We start from the raw sequence: 16,174 nt of genomic DNA on the forward strand, positions 1-16,174 counted from the left end.
TTGTTCGGTAATTAATTCAATAAAAAAAAGCAAAACAGAAATTATAGGTACCGAGGAATGTCAGAATACTGATCGGAAAAGGAATTGGGTCATAGAAGCCTTTTTTTATTGCCATATATACATTACTGTGGAATCCTTTTCTTCACATATTGGGGTCAGAGCACAGGGGCAGCTAGAATACAGTGCCCCTGGAGCAGGGAGGGTTAAGGGCCTTGCTAAGCTGCCCAAAGGTGGCAGCTTGTCAGTAGTGCTGCTGTTTGAACCCTGACCTTCTGATTACCAACAAAGAGCCTACCGCCTACAGAATCCCAGGTCCACCAAGCTGCCACTGCTGAGCCCCTGAGCAAGGCCCTTAACCTTTAATTGCCCAGTTGTAGAAAATGCCAAATGCTCTAAATGTGTAGGATGCCCTTAGGGCCTTTAACTCAGGGTAGCTCCTATTTCTAGCTTGTGATCAAATTTTTTTATTTACAGTAGCAGTGGTGGCTCATATTGTTAAGGCACTTGGTTGTTGATCAGAGGATCAGGGTTCAAGACCCAGCACTGCCAAGTGGCCACTGTTGGGCCCTTGAGAAAGACGCTAAACCCTCTCTGCTCCAGGGGTGCTGTATCATGGCTGACCCTGTACTCTCACCCCAACCTCCAAAAGTTGGAATATGTGAAGAAATGTTGTCACTGTGTAGTAACATTTTTATCTTGATCACTGTTTTATTTTACTGTCAGGTTTGGAAAGGGATTTGCTTTGATATATTTGGAAAGTGTCTGCCAGTTAAAAACCAATGACAGGATAGATGAAAAGGGAGGATGGGGTTGGGGGTTGGGTTCTGGGGGGGTGGGGGGGTGGTTTAGTTGGTCGGCGTGTTTCTTTTCTCAGTAACTTTTTGACATTTTGACAGCCTGCGACGTGTCTGCTTATTATCTTGGCTTTTGTAATTTTTACAAACACCCACATTTTAATTGCCACATGAAAAACCACCTTTCAGTCAAGCAGCTTTCCCTCTCTGTTGTTTTGATACTTGACACAGAGCACAGAGGGGGCATTGATTGCTAATTATTAATTAGCATTTAGGCTTTGTAGCGCTCACTTTTAGCAGGGCCATTTGTTCTGCTGCGGTGTCGGTAATAGAGCGCTCGGGGCGAAGCTGGATTACAGAGACAGAACGAAACAGCAGTGGGAGACTGACTGCCTTTCTTTCACCCCTTCACTCAGCTGTTTTTCCTCTTCTCAGATCTTTCTCTCTGTCCCTCATTGAATGTTTCTCTCCCTGTCTCTTTAGCTCTTGACCTTTTTATCACACCTTTTTTTATGAAGTATCACACTTCATTAGTGTACAGTATATACTACATTCCTGCCAACCTCACTCTTCTTCTTGCATCTTTTTTATTTATTAATGCTCCTTGTTGTAGCCATAATTATAAAAGAGAATGATATTTATTGCATATGCAATGACCAGGTAGAAACAATAGCAGGGAAACAAACAGTACAATGGAAACTAGTGGGAACTGTCAGCGTTTGCCTTTCAGTTTTTCAGGACTGTCTGTTTCAGCCCAATGCAGCCTGTGCTGTTTGAATTGTTTGTCACACAGAGCGAATGAGGCTTTTCATGTGCAGCTGTGTGATTTTTCACTCATTCCTGTTGAAGAACTTGACGAAGCTGCTAGACTTTTCCAGGCAGAGGGTCTCACTATCTCGGCTGCTGTCACCCTGAAGTGAAAGATCAGAACAGATTTGGTCCTGCCAGGTTTCCCACAGTGTCTGGAAATGCAGGCATGTCTCATACAGGCCTGGGGCAGGGCAATAACTTTCTATCCTCTTTCACATGATATTTCTGTGTTCTTCAGTGTAATCTGTATGTACAGCATCTGTAGCATATGTTGAATCTCCTTACAATGATCATTCGTATCTAGCTGGAAGTGTTAATGTTTAACATGATATTAACTCTTAGCCCCTTAAGGATTTTGTGATATTGCAAGAAATGAATGCAAAATCAAGCAAACTCAATAATATTCTGAGGAGTTTGCAATTATTTTCAAATTACTGCTGATTTTCTGCAGGTTTGGGCCAAGACACATTGCACATCACAACGCACATTGAGCCGTTTTTGATTCACATGCGTCGAACACGAGTAAAGCTGTCATTGGAAGTCAGTGCATATACAGTATGTCCAAAAAAAAAACAAATTAACCAAATTAAGTACCACTCACAAAATAAAAGACATTAGAAACTTATTTTGAAAACAAAAAAAAGCAGCTGCAAAATTGTCACAAGCATTTTTTACAAAAAAAAAAACTGAAATCCTAAAGGGACTGATAATTAAAGTCTAAGGGCAGTTTGACCTGTGAAGACCTTTATGTCTGTCTTTGTTGTTTGAGTTCACTACTTTTTTACTGACACCAGAATTTAACACTTGACCTTAGTTGCACATTTTAAATATATTTTGAGCAATATATGCACTTTTATTTATTTGACATTTCATCATAAAAGCTCTTACTGTAAACTTCACGTCTGGTGACATGATTGGACTGAAGAGAGGTATAGTCTGAACTGTGCAACTTCAGCAAGCTGCACAGTGAACACAAGCTTTTAGAATGATTAGACACTGTAAAAAGAATTGCTGTAAGACAATTGGCTTAAAATTGGTGTGAAAACTTCAAAATGACATCACAGACACGTCATTTCTTTATTACTAGAATTTTCTTCTCCCATTAGTACATTTTCTCAACCTTATTCTCTCAGTATTTCTGGTTGCAATGCTTAATCTTCCCTTCTTTCACTTTTCATTCTCTTTCTCTCCCTCTCCCTCCCTCTCTCTCTCTCTCTCTCTCTCTCTCTCTCTCTCTCTCTCTCTCTCTCTCTCTCTCTCTCTCTCTCTCTCTCATTAAAACAGCCATGCTCCTTGCAGGAGCATTGTTTTTTTTTGTAGCAGACACCGGGTTCAGAGACAAGCAGTGTGTGGGAGCTCTTCACTTAAACACACCCCAAACCAAAAGCACTATTCATCCTCACCCTCCACTCTCCTCACCATCCAAAATAACCCCCTTAAAATATTCAATGCTATATTTGGCATACACAGAGATACATCTGTGTAAACAGCAGTATAGGAATGAACTGCAGTATAACCTTAGACACCATAATTGCAGGTTTTTAGTTATTACAAGCTTTAAAAGTAAATAAACCAACATCACAAAGAAGCAATCATTAGTGAACTCTTTAGTTGAAATTGCAATATATATATATATATAATGATAGGATTGATTAATTTCTAAATAAAAGGCGTTATGGTGACTCAGTGGATCAGTTGCAGAGGCGATATCTTGGTTGTAGTGACAAGGCCAGGTTAAAACAGTAACAAACAATATATTCATAATTTAGCATTTTCTGATTTGTTATAAGATGTTTCAGAAGATATTCTATAACAACGTTGCTCTGACAGTTGTACTGGCTTTAACTTAAAGTAAATCAGCGTTTTAATGATTGGCTTTAACTACAACAGCTCATTCACAGAGACTGGTAATTTGAATACTCCATTTAACTGAAAAAATAATAATAAACAATTTTATTATTTTTTTTATGTAACAAAGCTTTCTGTAAGTGTATTTAACATTTATGAGTTATGCTTTCTGCTATTCAGGACAAGGCGCTTTGTGCTTTTAGGTTTCTTGGTAACTTCAAAGTTGCCAAACAATTTTTGACCTTATGAGCTCTTTTAAGGGTTAAGATGCTTCGTGAATAACTTTTATCTTTATTAGGCTCTTCTCTTTAATTTTAAGTGGAAATACCCACGTTTCTAACAATTTTTAAATTCTAATTCAATTTATTTGTATAGAGCTTTTAACAGTTTTCATTGTCTCAAAGCAGCTTTACAGAAGTATGAAAACAGAAGAGAGAGAGAAAAAAAGAAAAAATATATACTGTATTTCTAATAATAATAATAAGAAGAAGAAGAAGAAGAAAAAATAAAGATAAAAATAAAAAACTACTACTAAAGAATACTAAAGAATATAAAATACTATATATATATCTATCCCTATCCCTAATGAGCAAGGCGGAGGTGACGGCGGCACGGAAAAACTACCTGAGATGATATGAGGAAGAAACCTTGAGAGGAAACAGGCTCAGATGGGAACCCATCCTCATTTGGGTGACACTGGACAGTAAATAATGTAAATGTTAATAATGTCCTTTCTACAACAGTTTATAATAATGTTTTCTTAGAGTGACTTTTCTTAAAATGACATCACTGAGAGCACTAAGACTGGTCAAGAAATCATTTGACTAACATGTAAAGTAACCATTCACTGTTTGAGTCATGTTCAGTGGTGTGAAAATGTAAAGTTGATGTTTCTACAAAAACAGACCGGTGTACAACTGTGAATCGTCTCATTTAAGGAATGAATGAGACTATTCTGTGAACTTCACATCATTTGGTAAATCAACGTTTATCTGGTCCTCATTAGCGCTCATTGTCACAATAAACAAAATGACTTCCTTCTTCCATGAGGGAATTAGAGCATCATGACAGACTTCATTTTTAGGCACATTGTTAAAAAATAAAATGTGATACATACATCTCCCGGAAAACCTGTAGAATCCACCTAACCATTTAACCAGATGACGAGTTGAAGTGTTTCAGATTTTTTTGTGCTGTATGCATCAGACGTTCAGACCACAGAACGCGGGTGTGACATCTGAGGCTGTGACTACGTATGTTACTAAGCACTTAGCTATTTTGGAGTGGCAGGAGGACACAGGACCTTCCCATATAGCATTCTCATGTGTAGTCATGTTTACAAGCAGTTCATAATGCCATCGTTAGCATTTGCAATGGATTCAAATGACAATCAGAAGCAGTTTACTCAAAACCTGTGAATGTTTAGTTTCAAATAAAAATCTGGAGATATATGCGTAAAGAAAATCTGACGCTACAATAGAAAGAGTCAAAATAATTACAGATATGTACTGTACATACGATTACGGCTCGATCACAGTATAATACGATGTTATAAATGAAAATCAATCAACTCGCTGACCTTCAGCACATTTTAAAAGCTTTATTTCCAGGACAAACCGGGACAACGTTATTGCCATTTCATAATTTTATTATGTTTCTGGAACATTCTGTCATGCAGCGTTGTTCAAGCAGAGGAAGGCAAATCAGTGTCATATGTAAACATGCCACAGAGGGCGGGATGGATGGCAGGATTGAATAGGGTTTATGTGTTCCTCGTTTCTGTGTGCGTGTGTGTGTTTGTTTGTATGTCCCAGTGTGTGCTTTGTGTTCTATTTGTTTTGCTAGACTCTGTGTGTGTGTGTGTATGTGTATGTACGCACAAGCCAAGTGCAAAGGTTTGCACACTTTTAGAACTAAATAAAAAAACATAGCATTTTAATTTCTTACAAGATGATATTGATATACATTGATATACACCATGTGTCTGTTTATTGCACATAACAATAATTGTCAATTAGTTTATGGTCAAATAATAAACGTAATAAAGACAAAATGACACCAGTTTGTATTTGCTACCATGTTGTATTCCCCTTTGTGAACATGATTAAAATGAGATGTTATCTTTTCCGATTATATCTGCCTCCAGCCTCCGTTATGTTCGAGCAGGTTTTTTTATTTTTTATTTTTTTAATAGCTCCTTTTTTAGCCTCCCCAGGATGTCTGCAAATGAAAGTGTCATGAAGAAAAAAAATGACCTCATATTTTTGACTTGTTTCAGGATACAGTACCATTTAATTTTTATACAAAAGAGCACGAGGGATAGAAACTCAATCCACTCTCAACACTGTGCTCTGTATATCTGGGTTTATACTGTACATATGTCTTTACATGTATCTTCACTTTTTTATGCCTTGAGTCATTGCTTAAAGAAGCTCTACCTCCCACTCCAAAACTAAAGTGTCTTCTCAAGTTTGTTCATGTATGTATCTTTAAAGAAAGTGGTTTAGAGCATGTCAAAGGATGCAGTGGGAGCATCAATCTGTCTCCCCAGGCAGGCTTAAGAAACCTACACATGCACTCTGGTACACACACCTAGTGCTACAGCAATGTTGATATGTTTTACATCTCATTAAAGAAGATATTTATCAAAATCCTGATTAGCTGTCATGACATCGTGACTGTAATTCCCTTAAAGACTAGTGATGCCTTCTGAGCCAAAACGGCTCGTATTAGTGTTAGTAAAAGACGCCTTTGAGATGTATTGGCTTAGTGGAAGGAGTAAAAAACAGGTGCATGTTTTCAATAGAAGCATTTTAAAGCCAGTTTATTAAAGTTTAGTTTGGTAAGTGAACATTTATAAGAATTGCACTTATATAAAAATGGCAAGACTGTAATTTCATGATTAGATTTTAGATGACCATCAAAGTCTAAAAGACGCTGAAAGAGAATTCGGTCCACAGCAGCGTCAAAGCTTTTTCTTACATACACTCCTTTTATCATGTTCATGTATTGATCTGCCTGTATTTATATAAAGAGAGATTTATTAGGGTACTCCTGTTTCATGTCACTGTTACAAGTGCGATGGATGAGAGAATGACAGAAAAAGAGAAATGAAGGGAGTGAGGGACAGATGGAGGGTTGTGGGGGCAACAGTCTGGGCAAGAAAGATGTGCTGTCTCGCTCTCTCTCTTTCTCTCTCTCTCTTTCTGGTGAGATTATAGTTCCCATAGCAACGCAGCAGATTGCTAGGAAATCACTGTGGTTGTGGGCACCATGGTAACACATTTCATATGCCACTGAGTCTCTCTCTCTCTCTTTCGCTCACTCTGTCTCTCCCTCACTGTCTCTCTCAAATCATGTTACATGCGTATCAATCATAACACACACACACACACACACACACACGCACAATGCAGTCAACACTCACTGGTGATTGTCGAGGTTCTTTCTCTAGTGCTGAATGCTGGTATATGTATATCCCGCAACTTACAGGACCCTGCCTTGGTAGACCATGTTACTCAGTATAGATGTGTGGTACTGCATTCTAACACACTCCTCAGTGTGTTACAGCTCTGAAGTCTAATTCTTTCCTTCTGTGTGCTGCATCTCCATGGTGTGGGTAATTGGGCTGTATTGCTGCAACTTTCTGTAAATGTATAATGTCGCATGCTCAGTATGCATTTGCTCGATTTTACTTTCTCTCACTCTGTCTAGGTTTTGCCCACCCCCCCCATTTGGAGTTATTTCTTGCATGGTGAGCCATTTTTCTGAGGCTGAGTGTTGTCATGGAGATGGCAGCCTACAGATCGAGAACAGGTTCAGGGGGGTTGTATGAAGGATAGCAGAGAAGCTTACACTGGCACTCACAAAAACTTGTTGACACACATTTGAAATTATTTTACCAAGCGATATATGGTGCTTTTGGGTGCTACATGGTAATTGATATAAAAATAATGTTCTAATCATGTATGTATGTAAGAAGATAGAGTTGTAGCATTACCTCTGGGGAGACGGAACAGGGACTGGAAGACAGAAACAAAGGTTAAGCCATATATATATATATATATATATATATATATATATATATATATATATATATATATATATATATATATATATATATATCTTCTGGCATATATCAAACAAGCTCTAAACAATCTGACCATACAAAGACTTTTGTCCTATTTAACCCTTGTATAATGTACTGTATGGTAATTAAATAGACGTGTTCTAAAGGCATAGCAAAAAACTTTACAACATATTCTTCCCAATATCTCCAGCTGTGCACAACTTGGGAACAGACTCATTCTTATTAGACCTCCGTATGTGGTTGAAAAGCAGTCAGAACTTTGCAGGAAATGCTTCAGAGAAACTCTAAAATAGAAATGGTGTAAGCTGGTACAACTAATTCTTGACCAGACAGAACCTTATAAACCTAGACCCACTGCCCGGCCTCTGATGGATTTTTGAGTATGTGTAGGAGTTCGTCAGATTGATGAAGCATTTGACAGAGTCAGAAGTCACTGTTGTTTACATTAATGCCACTGGTTTTGCTGCTGAAGTATCCAGTTATCAGCCGCCAAACCACAAGGTACGAGAGGGTTGAGTGGCTCGGCCAAGTCATAGTAAAGCTGGTAGCGTGTTTACATCCACCAGTGCTTACAAGCTCAGCCATCTACACCTAGTGCAGTCCCCAATAATGTTAGCTACTGGCTCACATCTACACATTTCTGTGAGATAATGTACAGCCATACTAATTAGGTATTTCTAATCAGGTCATCAGTCTGGTAGGAAACATTGCACTGTATCTGATTATAATGGTACTTTGAGCTGTTGTGATTGACATCTAAATCTGCTTGCTTTCCCACTTGATAATGTGCTTCCTGGAGTATAACTCTCAGGTTCTCACGGTGGGGTATAACATGCTCATCATTATCATCATAAATAAGTGTGTGATTTGGCTAAGTGGCATTCATCATCTGGTATATTAATAAAAGGGTACTTGTCTCAAACAGTATGTCTGTCTCTGACATAATCATGGATTAAGAGTCTTTGTGGTGTTTTTGCATCCTTTTATAAGTCTCAGAGAAACTTCCAAGAGAAGAGACTACTTGCAAATAAAATGCTGATCTCACTGGTGTAAGCAAAGTAGTTTCATCAAACTGTGTAAAAAAAAAAAAAACGTTCTTCACCAAGAACTTACTGTAACATGGCCAATGGATTTAACCCTCTTTACAAAGTATCCATAAAAAAACAGCTCTTTGATGACACAAGTTCAGTAGACATCTCTGGTTTTGGGTTTGTGAACTAGCAACCAGAACAAAAGTGTTTGGCCATGAAGGAAAACAAAAGAAGTATGGTCATGACATAAGTCCTGAATTGAAGGAGGATCATAAAGGTTCTGAGAAAAGGCTTTAGTGATTATAATACTTAGCACGCTTGTCTTCTTCTTTTTTTTGTATTTTTTGCATAATGATAAGTGTTGTATAATGTGTAATCACAGAACAATGATGTGACTACTTCTACCTGCTCAAGATTTGTCTTATAAGTGGCAGTACGTATGAAAACAGTAATTGCAGTCAGCCATGTCAGCTAAATGGTACACAGTCACCAAATCGCTTGTTTGATTCAATCGAACCAACTTACCTAATCCAAAAAATGGCATATTTGCTTCACATCCTGTAGGAACATTGAAAAGTTGTGGGTGCATTGTTCATCACAAAGAGTAGCACATGGATCTGGAACCACCTAGATAGAGATGCAATGGATGTCTTGGGTCATGATGACTTCTTCACAGTTCCCTGCCAATAGCCGTGAGCCAGGTCTATGGTGGTGAAGAACTTCCCTCTAGCAACACACGAAAGGACACATGAATTTTTAACAGCAAGTCAATGCAGAATTTTGCTTCTCACCAAAAATTTCACAGTGCCAACTAGAGCTCCTTGTGTTCTTATTTATCCTAGACAGTTTAAAGTATTTTTCAATGACCTGCTTTTTGTATCTGACCTTCACCAATTTTGATGATATACAGTATTTTATCTCCAAAGCAGGCTTGCTTGATTGAGCAATGCATAGGATAAGAAGTAAGGACTGTCACTGCAGAACATCCTCCCCTTTTTCATACTGCCTATCATACGGTCTGAATATATCAGGTTTGTCATCCTTCGTTGCTTTTTTCCCCCTCCTCTTTACTGGAGGTTTGCGTAGCAGGCTTTGGCAGAGTGAACTCGGTAGCTTAGGTTTCAGTTTGCAGACCAGTACGGGCAACAGCACTGCATTCAGAACAGGCTTGAGGTAAGGCTGGGTAGCATTCAGAACAGTTAGTTTCACCTGTAGATTTTTTTAACATGTGCTGATTGCTGCTTTGGCCTCTGTGGCAAAGAAATGAATGGGGCTAATGACCATGCAGGGGAAGATATTGACTGAAAGAGTATGTGTACTGCAAAAGAAGAAAACACTTTGGGCATTTCAGTATGTTAAGAATACTATGAATACTTGTTGGTTTTAAGATACAAAACTTTGTTAGGGCAAAAGCATGCACTTTATAAAGTCTACAATTTATATAGTCTATGGTCTTGGATTTTTCCGCTTTCTGTAGCAGATGCTCACATATATTTATTATATTTATTCACCTGAAGGCCGTTCGCCAAGAAAAGGAAATTTTCACAAACATTGTGAACAATAATGTACCGATGTTTTTAGCCATATACAATACATATCACCACAAGCTAAGCATTACAATATATCTGAAGAGGTCCATAATGTTCTAACTAAAGGTTGTTTACGATCATACAGTATGAAACTAAGAATCTCAGGAAGAACCTGGGTATCGGTTACAACTAACAAGGATTTATAAATGTTGCTCCTCTAAACCAATCTTTCAGGTTTTAACATCATCTGTGGTCACATTCACAGGTGGCTAGACCGAGGAAGAATTGATGCAAAGTTACAGATTGCATGGTTCAGGTGCACATAGCTGGGTTTGATTAGGTAAAGCAGAAGCCTGTGAAACAGAAGCAGCTAATGGAGCAGTGTGTGTGTGTGTGTGTGTGTGTGTGTGTGTGTGTGTGTGTGTGTGTGTGTTTTTGAGTGTAAAAGCAATTGGAGTAATGGAGCCCAGTCAAAGCATTCACAAATACTCTAAATAAAAAGAATGATAGATATTCCTGCAAAAATTCCACCTGTGGCAGTCCAGTCAGTCAGTCAGTCAGTCTGGTTTAGTCTGGTTCAGTCAAATCTATGTATAAAGCATGGACAAATGATGATGGACAATTTCTAGAACAGGAAACATTAATCTAATTTATAACTTTCTTCAATAACAAAAGTGTGGATTCTGTCTATCGTAACACCCCGATGACTAGAAGAATCACGCTAAAAACTTTAAGAGACTTTAAGAGACTTTAACAGCAATTTAAGCAATACCAATGAAACAATATACAATTGCAAAGCAAAAACTTTATTCCCTGAGAGCTAAGAAAAAATGTAAAGCATAAGAATTACCAGTGTCATTTATCAAACGGGATCAACCCAACTCTGACAATCCAGAGAGAGAGAGAACATATGGATGTGCATATTAAGCAGGAGAATTTTAAAGGCATAGCAAATAATCTGACTGTTACAACATACACTGCAATAACAACACTCTGATGATAGCTGGGTGCTCACATAACAGCAAAACCCACACACACTCACACACACATAAACACACACCTGGCAACAGACTGATTCACTGGTACTGTCAAAAGTGGGTCAGTGGTTTGCTTGTCACAAACTGTACAACAACACAGAGAAAAGGGGGAATGATTATGTTTCATAAATACACTGAAAATGGCTGTCTCTGTTTCTAGTCCTTATAGAGGATTATTATCTAGTTCGTTTCAGGGCAGAAATGACGCATGTCCTCCACAAGACCTTTTTATAGAAGTAGTTTAAAAAAAAAAACAAGTCTATTAACACAGACCATCACTGTTAACGGTAGTCAAGGCGTTTATTGTTCTTATTTATTATAGACCATGTCCCTGTTAGTGTGACATTTGTGCTGTTTGCTCTGATTGTGAGAGATATCATGTCATTCTTTCTTGCTTTGCTACTCAAGGAGAACTGAACCCTACAGGGGGCAGGGGGGCAGTAGGTCCGTGTGCTTGCTTATGTTGTCTGTCAAGACCTATGGTGCTGAATCAGACTCTCTGCTATTGCAAGGACCTGAGAGACAGAGTGTCACACCTGCAGTATAAGATCACATACATACAAATGATAAATGGTATATTGGTGTGATGGTGACCTCCTCAGTACTCAGTAGGCAATAAATAGGATCTATCCACACACACACACACACACACACCCACAAATTATCTAATACCTGGGAGATATATATATATATATATATATATAGATAGATAGATAGATAGATAGATAGATAGATAGATAGACTTCTGTCTATACAGACAGACAGACAGGAATTGTGTGTGTGTGTGTGTGTGTGTGTGTGTGTGTGTGCGTGCATGTGTGTGTTAATCTTAAAATAAGGAAAGCCTGTCCTCAATTTCACTATTATGTATTATTTTACATGTTGGACTGATGTTGTGTCCTCAGATACCTCATGAACGTGACATTCGAGGGGCGCAATCTCTCCTTCAGCGAGGATGGCTACCAAATGCACCCTAAGCTGGTTATTATTTTGCTGGATAAGCAGAGACAGTGGGACAGGGTGAGTATTAATTTTCCATACTTTCTTTCTCTCCTCACTCTCTTTAAAAGAGTCTCCGTCTCTAGGTTTAGGATTAGTGATATTTTGCCTCGCATTGCTGCACCGGGTGTTACGAGTGCTCCCATCTTTAGTTTACTGATGGTTGCAATGATTTAACTGGTAGCATCAGGCAAGTGCGTAAAAAAGTCACCTGTTTGACCATAATTCAGCTAAATAAGTGGTTGAAAAACCTCATTTGTGACGTATTTCTAATTTTAAAGGCTGATGACACACATTCCTACTAGTAGCAATCAAATCTCTTCACTTAACATTGTCTTCAAGTTAACCTTCAGGACAAAACATTTTGCTGCTTTGCTCACCCTTGTTAACTATTGCTTCATCAGCTGTATCCTAAAATTGCAAAGTCTCATTCTAAAAAATTACCTCTGGTCACTTTATCACATCGCACCATAACCAGTGTGGCTGTGGGTTAACACTTCTATAGAAAACATCACACCAATTGACATCATAATGCCTTAATCAGTCTACGCAGAACTCTTTCTATCTTTCCACTTCCCATTATTCAGCCATGCTCACATTAATCCAGCCCTGACCTTTCTGACTCTCTTATCTCCCTCTTTCCCACTTGTCCATAATCTCTCTCTAACCACTTTCCTTCTTCTTCTCTCATCCCCCTTCTTCCCAGGTGGGTAAGTGGGAGAATGGTTCGCTGACCATGAAGTACCATGTGTGGCCACGCTTTGAGCTTTATTCAGACGCAGAAGAAAGGGATGATGACCACCTGTCTATCGTCACACTGGAGGAGGCCCCGTTTGTCATCGTGGAGGATGTGGACCCCCTCAGTGGCACCTGCATGAGGAACACGGTTCCCTGCAGAAAACAGCTCAAAGCCCAGTAAGCAGTGTAGTACACGACTGAATGCAGGTTTTGAAAGGTTGAAAGACTAAAAGCTGTACAGACTTTAGTGCTATTGGTTATCTGTACAGATGTTACTGCTACATTAAAAAAGCTTAAACCAATAATAACTATGTTTACCATTAACCCCAAAGAGCTATACATCAGATTAAAAACAAATATAAAAAGTGGGAATAAACATTTTTACTGAAACTTAGAAATTCACATTGATCATTTAGGGCTCTCTATACCAGGACAATGCCTCCTCTTGAGTTTTGAAATATTCTTTGCTCAAATCCTCCAACATTTGTTAAGTAAACAATTGTAACCTATGTAACCTTTATTTAACCAGCATCAAACACATTGAGATTAAATCTTTTTTACGAGAGTGCTCAGACCAGGGGGGCACGGTGGCTTAGTGGTTAGCACGTTCGCCTCACACCTCCAGGGTTGGGGGTTCGATTCCCGCCTCCGCCTTGTGTGTGTGGAGTTTGCATGTTCTCCCCGTGCCTCGGGGGTTTCCTCCGGGTACTCCAGTTTCCTCCCCCAGTCCAAAGACATGCATGGTAGGTTGATTGGCATCTCTGGAAAATTGTCCGTAGTGTGTGAGTGCGTGAGTGAATGAGTGTGTGTGTGTGTGCCCTGTGATGGGTTGGCACTCCGTCCAGGGTGTATCCTGCCTTGATGCCCGATGACGCCTGAGATAGGCACAGGCTCCCCATGACCCGAGATAGTTCGGATAAGCAGTAGAATATGAATGAATGCTCAGACCAAAAAGGCCAAGCTCAGGGTAAAAAAAAATGTTCAAAAATTTGAGATGAGATCCAAAAACAGGCCAATTATTATTACTGTTAATAAAGCAGGTGGGGAAATATGACAAAAATAACCACTGGGTGTTGAAAGGCAACCTCTATAATTGGTTAAACGTTTCTTTTGCATGAAATTAACATTTCTTACGATTACCATAGCTTCATAGACATATTTTCCCCATATGTTATAACTCTTGAGGCCATGTGTGACATCAGAACTGAAACTGTTCTGTAGCGTGCATGAGAACTCAGAGCTAAAACTCACTCACAGTGATAGAAAGGTGCTTAGCTTCACTTTGGTAAAATGACCACAAAATATCTGAAGGTAAAAGGGAACCTACTGTAATGTCACTGCAATGTTTATGCTTTATGTCTTACTTTACTATGTCTTTTTTATTCATCGTTAACATCTGAAAACATCTGAAAACATTCTTGTCATGGATATTTCCCAGTTCTAGCCGTCAGCTTACACAGTCCTTCTTACTTTTTTCAGAAACCAAACAGGAGATTCAGGGATCTATATCAAGCGCTGTTGCAAGGGCTTCTGCATAGACATCCTCAAAAAGATCGCTAAATCTGTGAAGTTCACCTACGACCTCTACCTAGTGACCAACGGGAAACACGGCAAGAAGATCAATGGCACGTGGAACGGCATGGTGGGCGAGGTACGGCTGTTTTTCAGTGACGAGACACGACACGTTTCTTTGTGTTAAACAGTTCTAGAAACTTCTTGCAGCACAGGCTAGGGAAAGGGATTTAGGGTCTAGACACGTTAATGAAATATTAAAGATGCGGTCAGCGATTTAGAAGAAAAAATTTCATAATATTTGGGAGAAGTTTTTCTATTTTGTATGTTCTAGCTGCTGTTAATAAATTCTGCTGAGAGGTGAAACTCTAGTCTCTGTAACACTCCCGGTCTGGAAACAAGAGCAAAAAAAATGATACAGACCCCTAGGATCCAACCAATCTGGACCATATAGACATTTCATTATGTTTGCTGTCATTTCAGAAATAAAAAATGGTTCGTCTGTGGTTCTTGGTACGGTTCTTGGTTCTTTAGTTGAAATCTTTAAAGGAGACACCTGTTATAAGATTCTACCAAGAACCTTTAAGTGGTATTAAAGAGCAATAATCTGAAGAGTGCTTTATCTTGCAGGATGGATAAGTCCAACCTATGAAAAGTGCCTTGATGTGTGGCATTTATTCAGCTTTAGCTAAACGTTTGATAAAGACTTGCAGTGTGACAATATGCTATGTTCTGTTTTTGAAGGGAGTAAAAGAGTGTGTTATATATTTGATTTTAGATTTATTCAACACAACGTGTCCAGTTCTCCACTCCCTTTTAATGCCGAGGCTCGTTTCTCAGCTCCTCTTTCTTCCCCACGGTTATGGAAAGACGCGATAAAGTCATTGATTAAAAAAATGTGCAGTCTGTTCACTGAATAAGCACATTTCCGTCTGATGCCTTTTGAGCTCATCAGCACTAGTACAGCAAGACACTCCATTATGAAATGCCTGGTGTTGAGCAGAATCTGCCGTTGCTTCAGGTGATATTGGAGTTGCTCATGCATGTGAGCCAATATTCGCTTTCGAGATGCCTATCAGAATAATTTAATTTGAAATGAGGTGATCAGCATGCTCGCTGGGTTTCGTCGAAGGAGAATTTGCACTGCTGTGATGCTAAAACTGATGTGGTTGTTGGAAGTCAAGGAGGGTGCAGGACGCTGACTTTATTCAAGGAGACACAAAATATGTATAACAGTCTGGATTAACATTTTGACTCTCTTAAACTTAGAGGTTGAGTAATTAAAACTTTAATATAATGCATGAGTGTTATGAAGTTTCTTAACTGCAGAAGGCATTACTCGGTTTTATTTATCTCCTTAATGTTAATTTATTGGTAATTATTCTGGCTGGGATGTAATTTTGATAGAACATGAAGTGATTGTTTTTCAGGCTGGTAATGTGTCACTTAGCAGTCGTGAACGTGCGAGAAAAAGAGTGTTGCGCAAAGAGAGAGTGAGTCACGGAAAGGCACAGAGACTACACAAGAGTGAGACGGACAGTGAGAGATACAGAGAGATAGAGACAGCCCGAACCATAGACCAGCTGGTATTTTAATTCAGATTAGAAATAATATCTGTTGCAGATTGCCTTCGCAATCGTTTATTTGATTGTGACATATTTGACTAACTCCTTTTCATTTAGAGTCATGTTAATTATCCTCACATCAGTCACAATGTTTTGGTAAGGCCGATGCTTTCGGCTGAACGGCTCGCTGCTTAATAACTGTACGTAATGGCTGAAGAGTT

At 38.9% G+C, this 16,174-nt stretch overlaps 1 protein-coding gene across 1 annotated transcript in view; it reads left to right on the forward strand.

The window, feature by feature from the left end:
- Positions 1 to 16,174, forward strand: part of grin2bb (glutamate receptor, ionotropic, N-methyl D-aspartate 2B, genome duplicate b) — a 103,443-nt gene that overhangs the window by 65,286 nt on the left and 21,983 nt on the right. Inside the window, exons 7-9 of the mRNA XM_060860816.1 lie at positions 12,045 to 12,159; positions 12,845 to 13,053; positions 14,356 to 14,527. Coding sequence (XP_060716799.1) covers positions 12,045 to 12,159; positions 12,845 to 13,053; positions 14,356 to 14,527 — 496 coding nt within the window. The remainder of the gene's footprint in view (positions 1 to 12,044; positions 12,160 to 12,844; positions 13,054 to 14,355; positions 14,528 to 16,174) is intronic.

Source organism: Tachysurus vachellii, chromosome 24 (genome assembly GCF_030014155.1).
Source record: "Tachysurus vachellii isolate PV-2020 chromosome 24, HZAU_Pvac_v1, whole genome shotgun sequence".
NCBI classification, from domain to species: domain Eukaryota; kingdom Metazoa; phylum Chordata; class Actinopteri; order Siluriformes; family Bagridae; genus Tachysurus; species Tachysurus vachellii.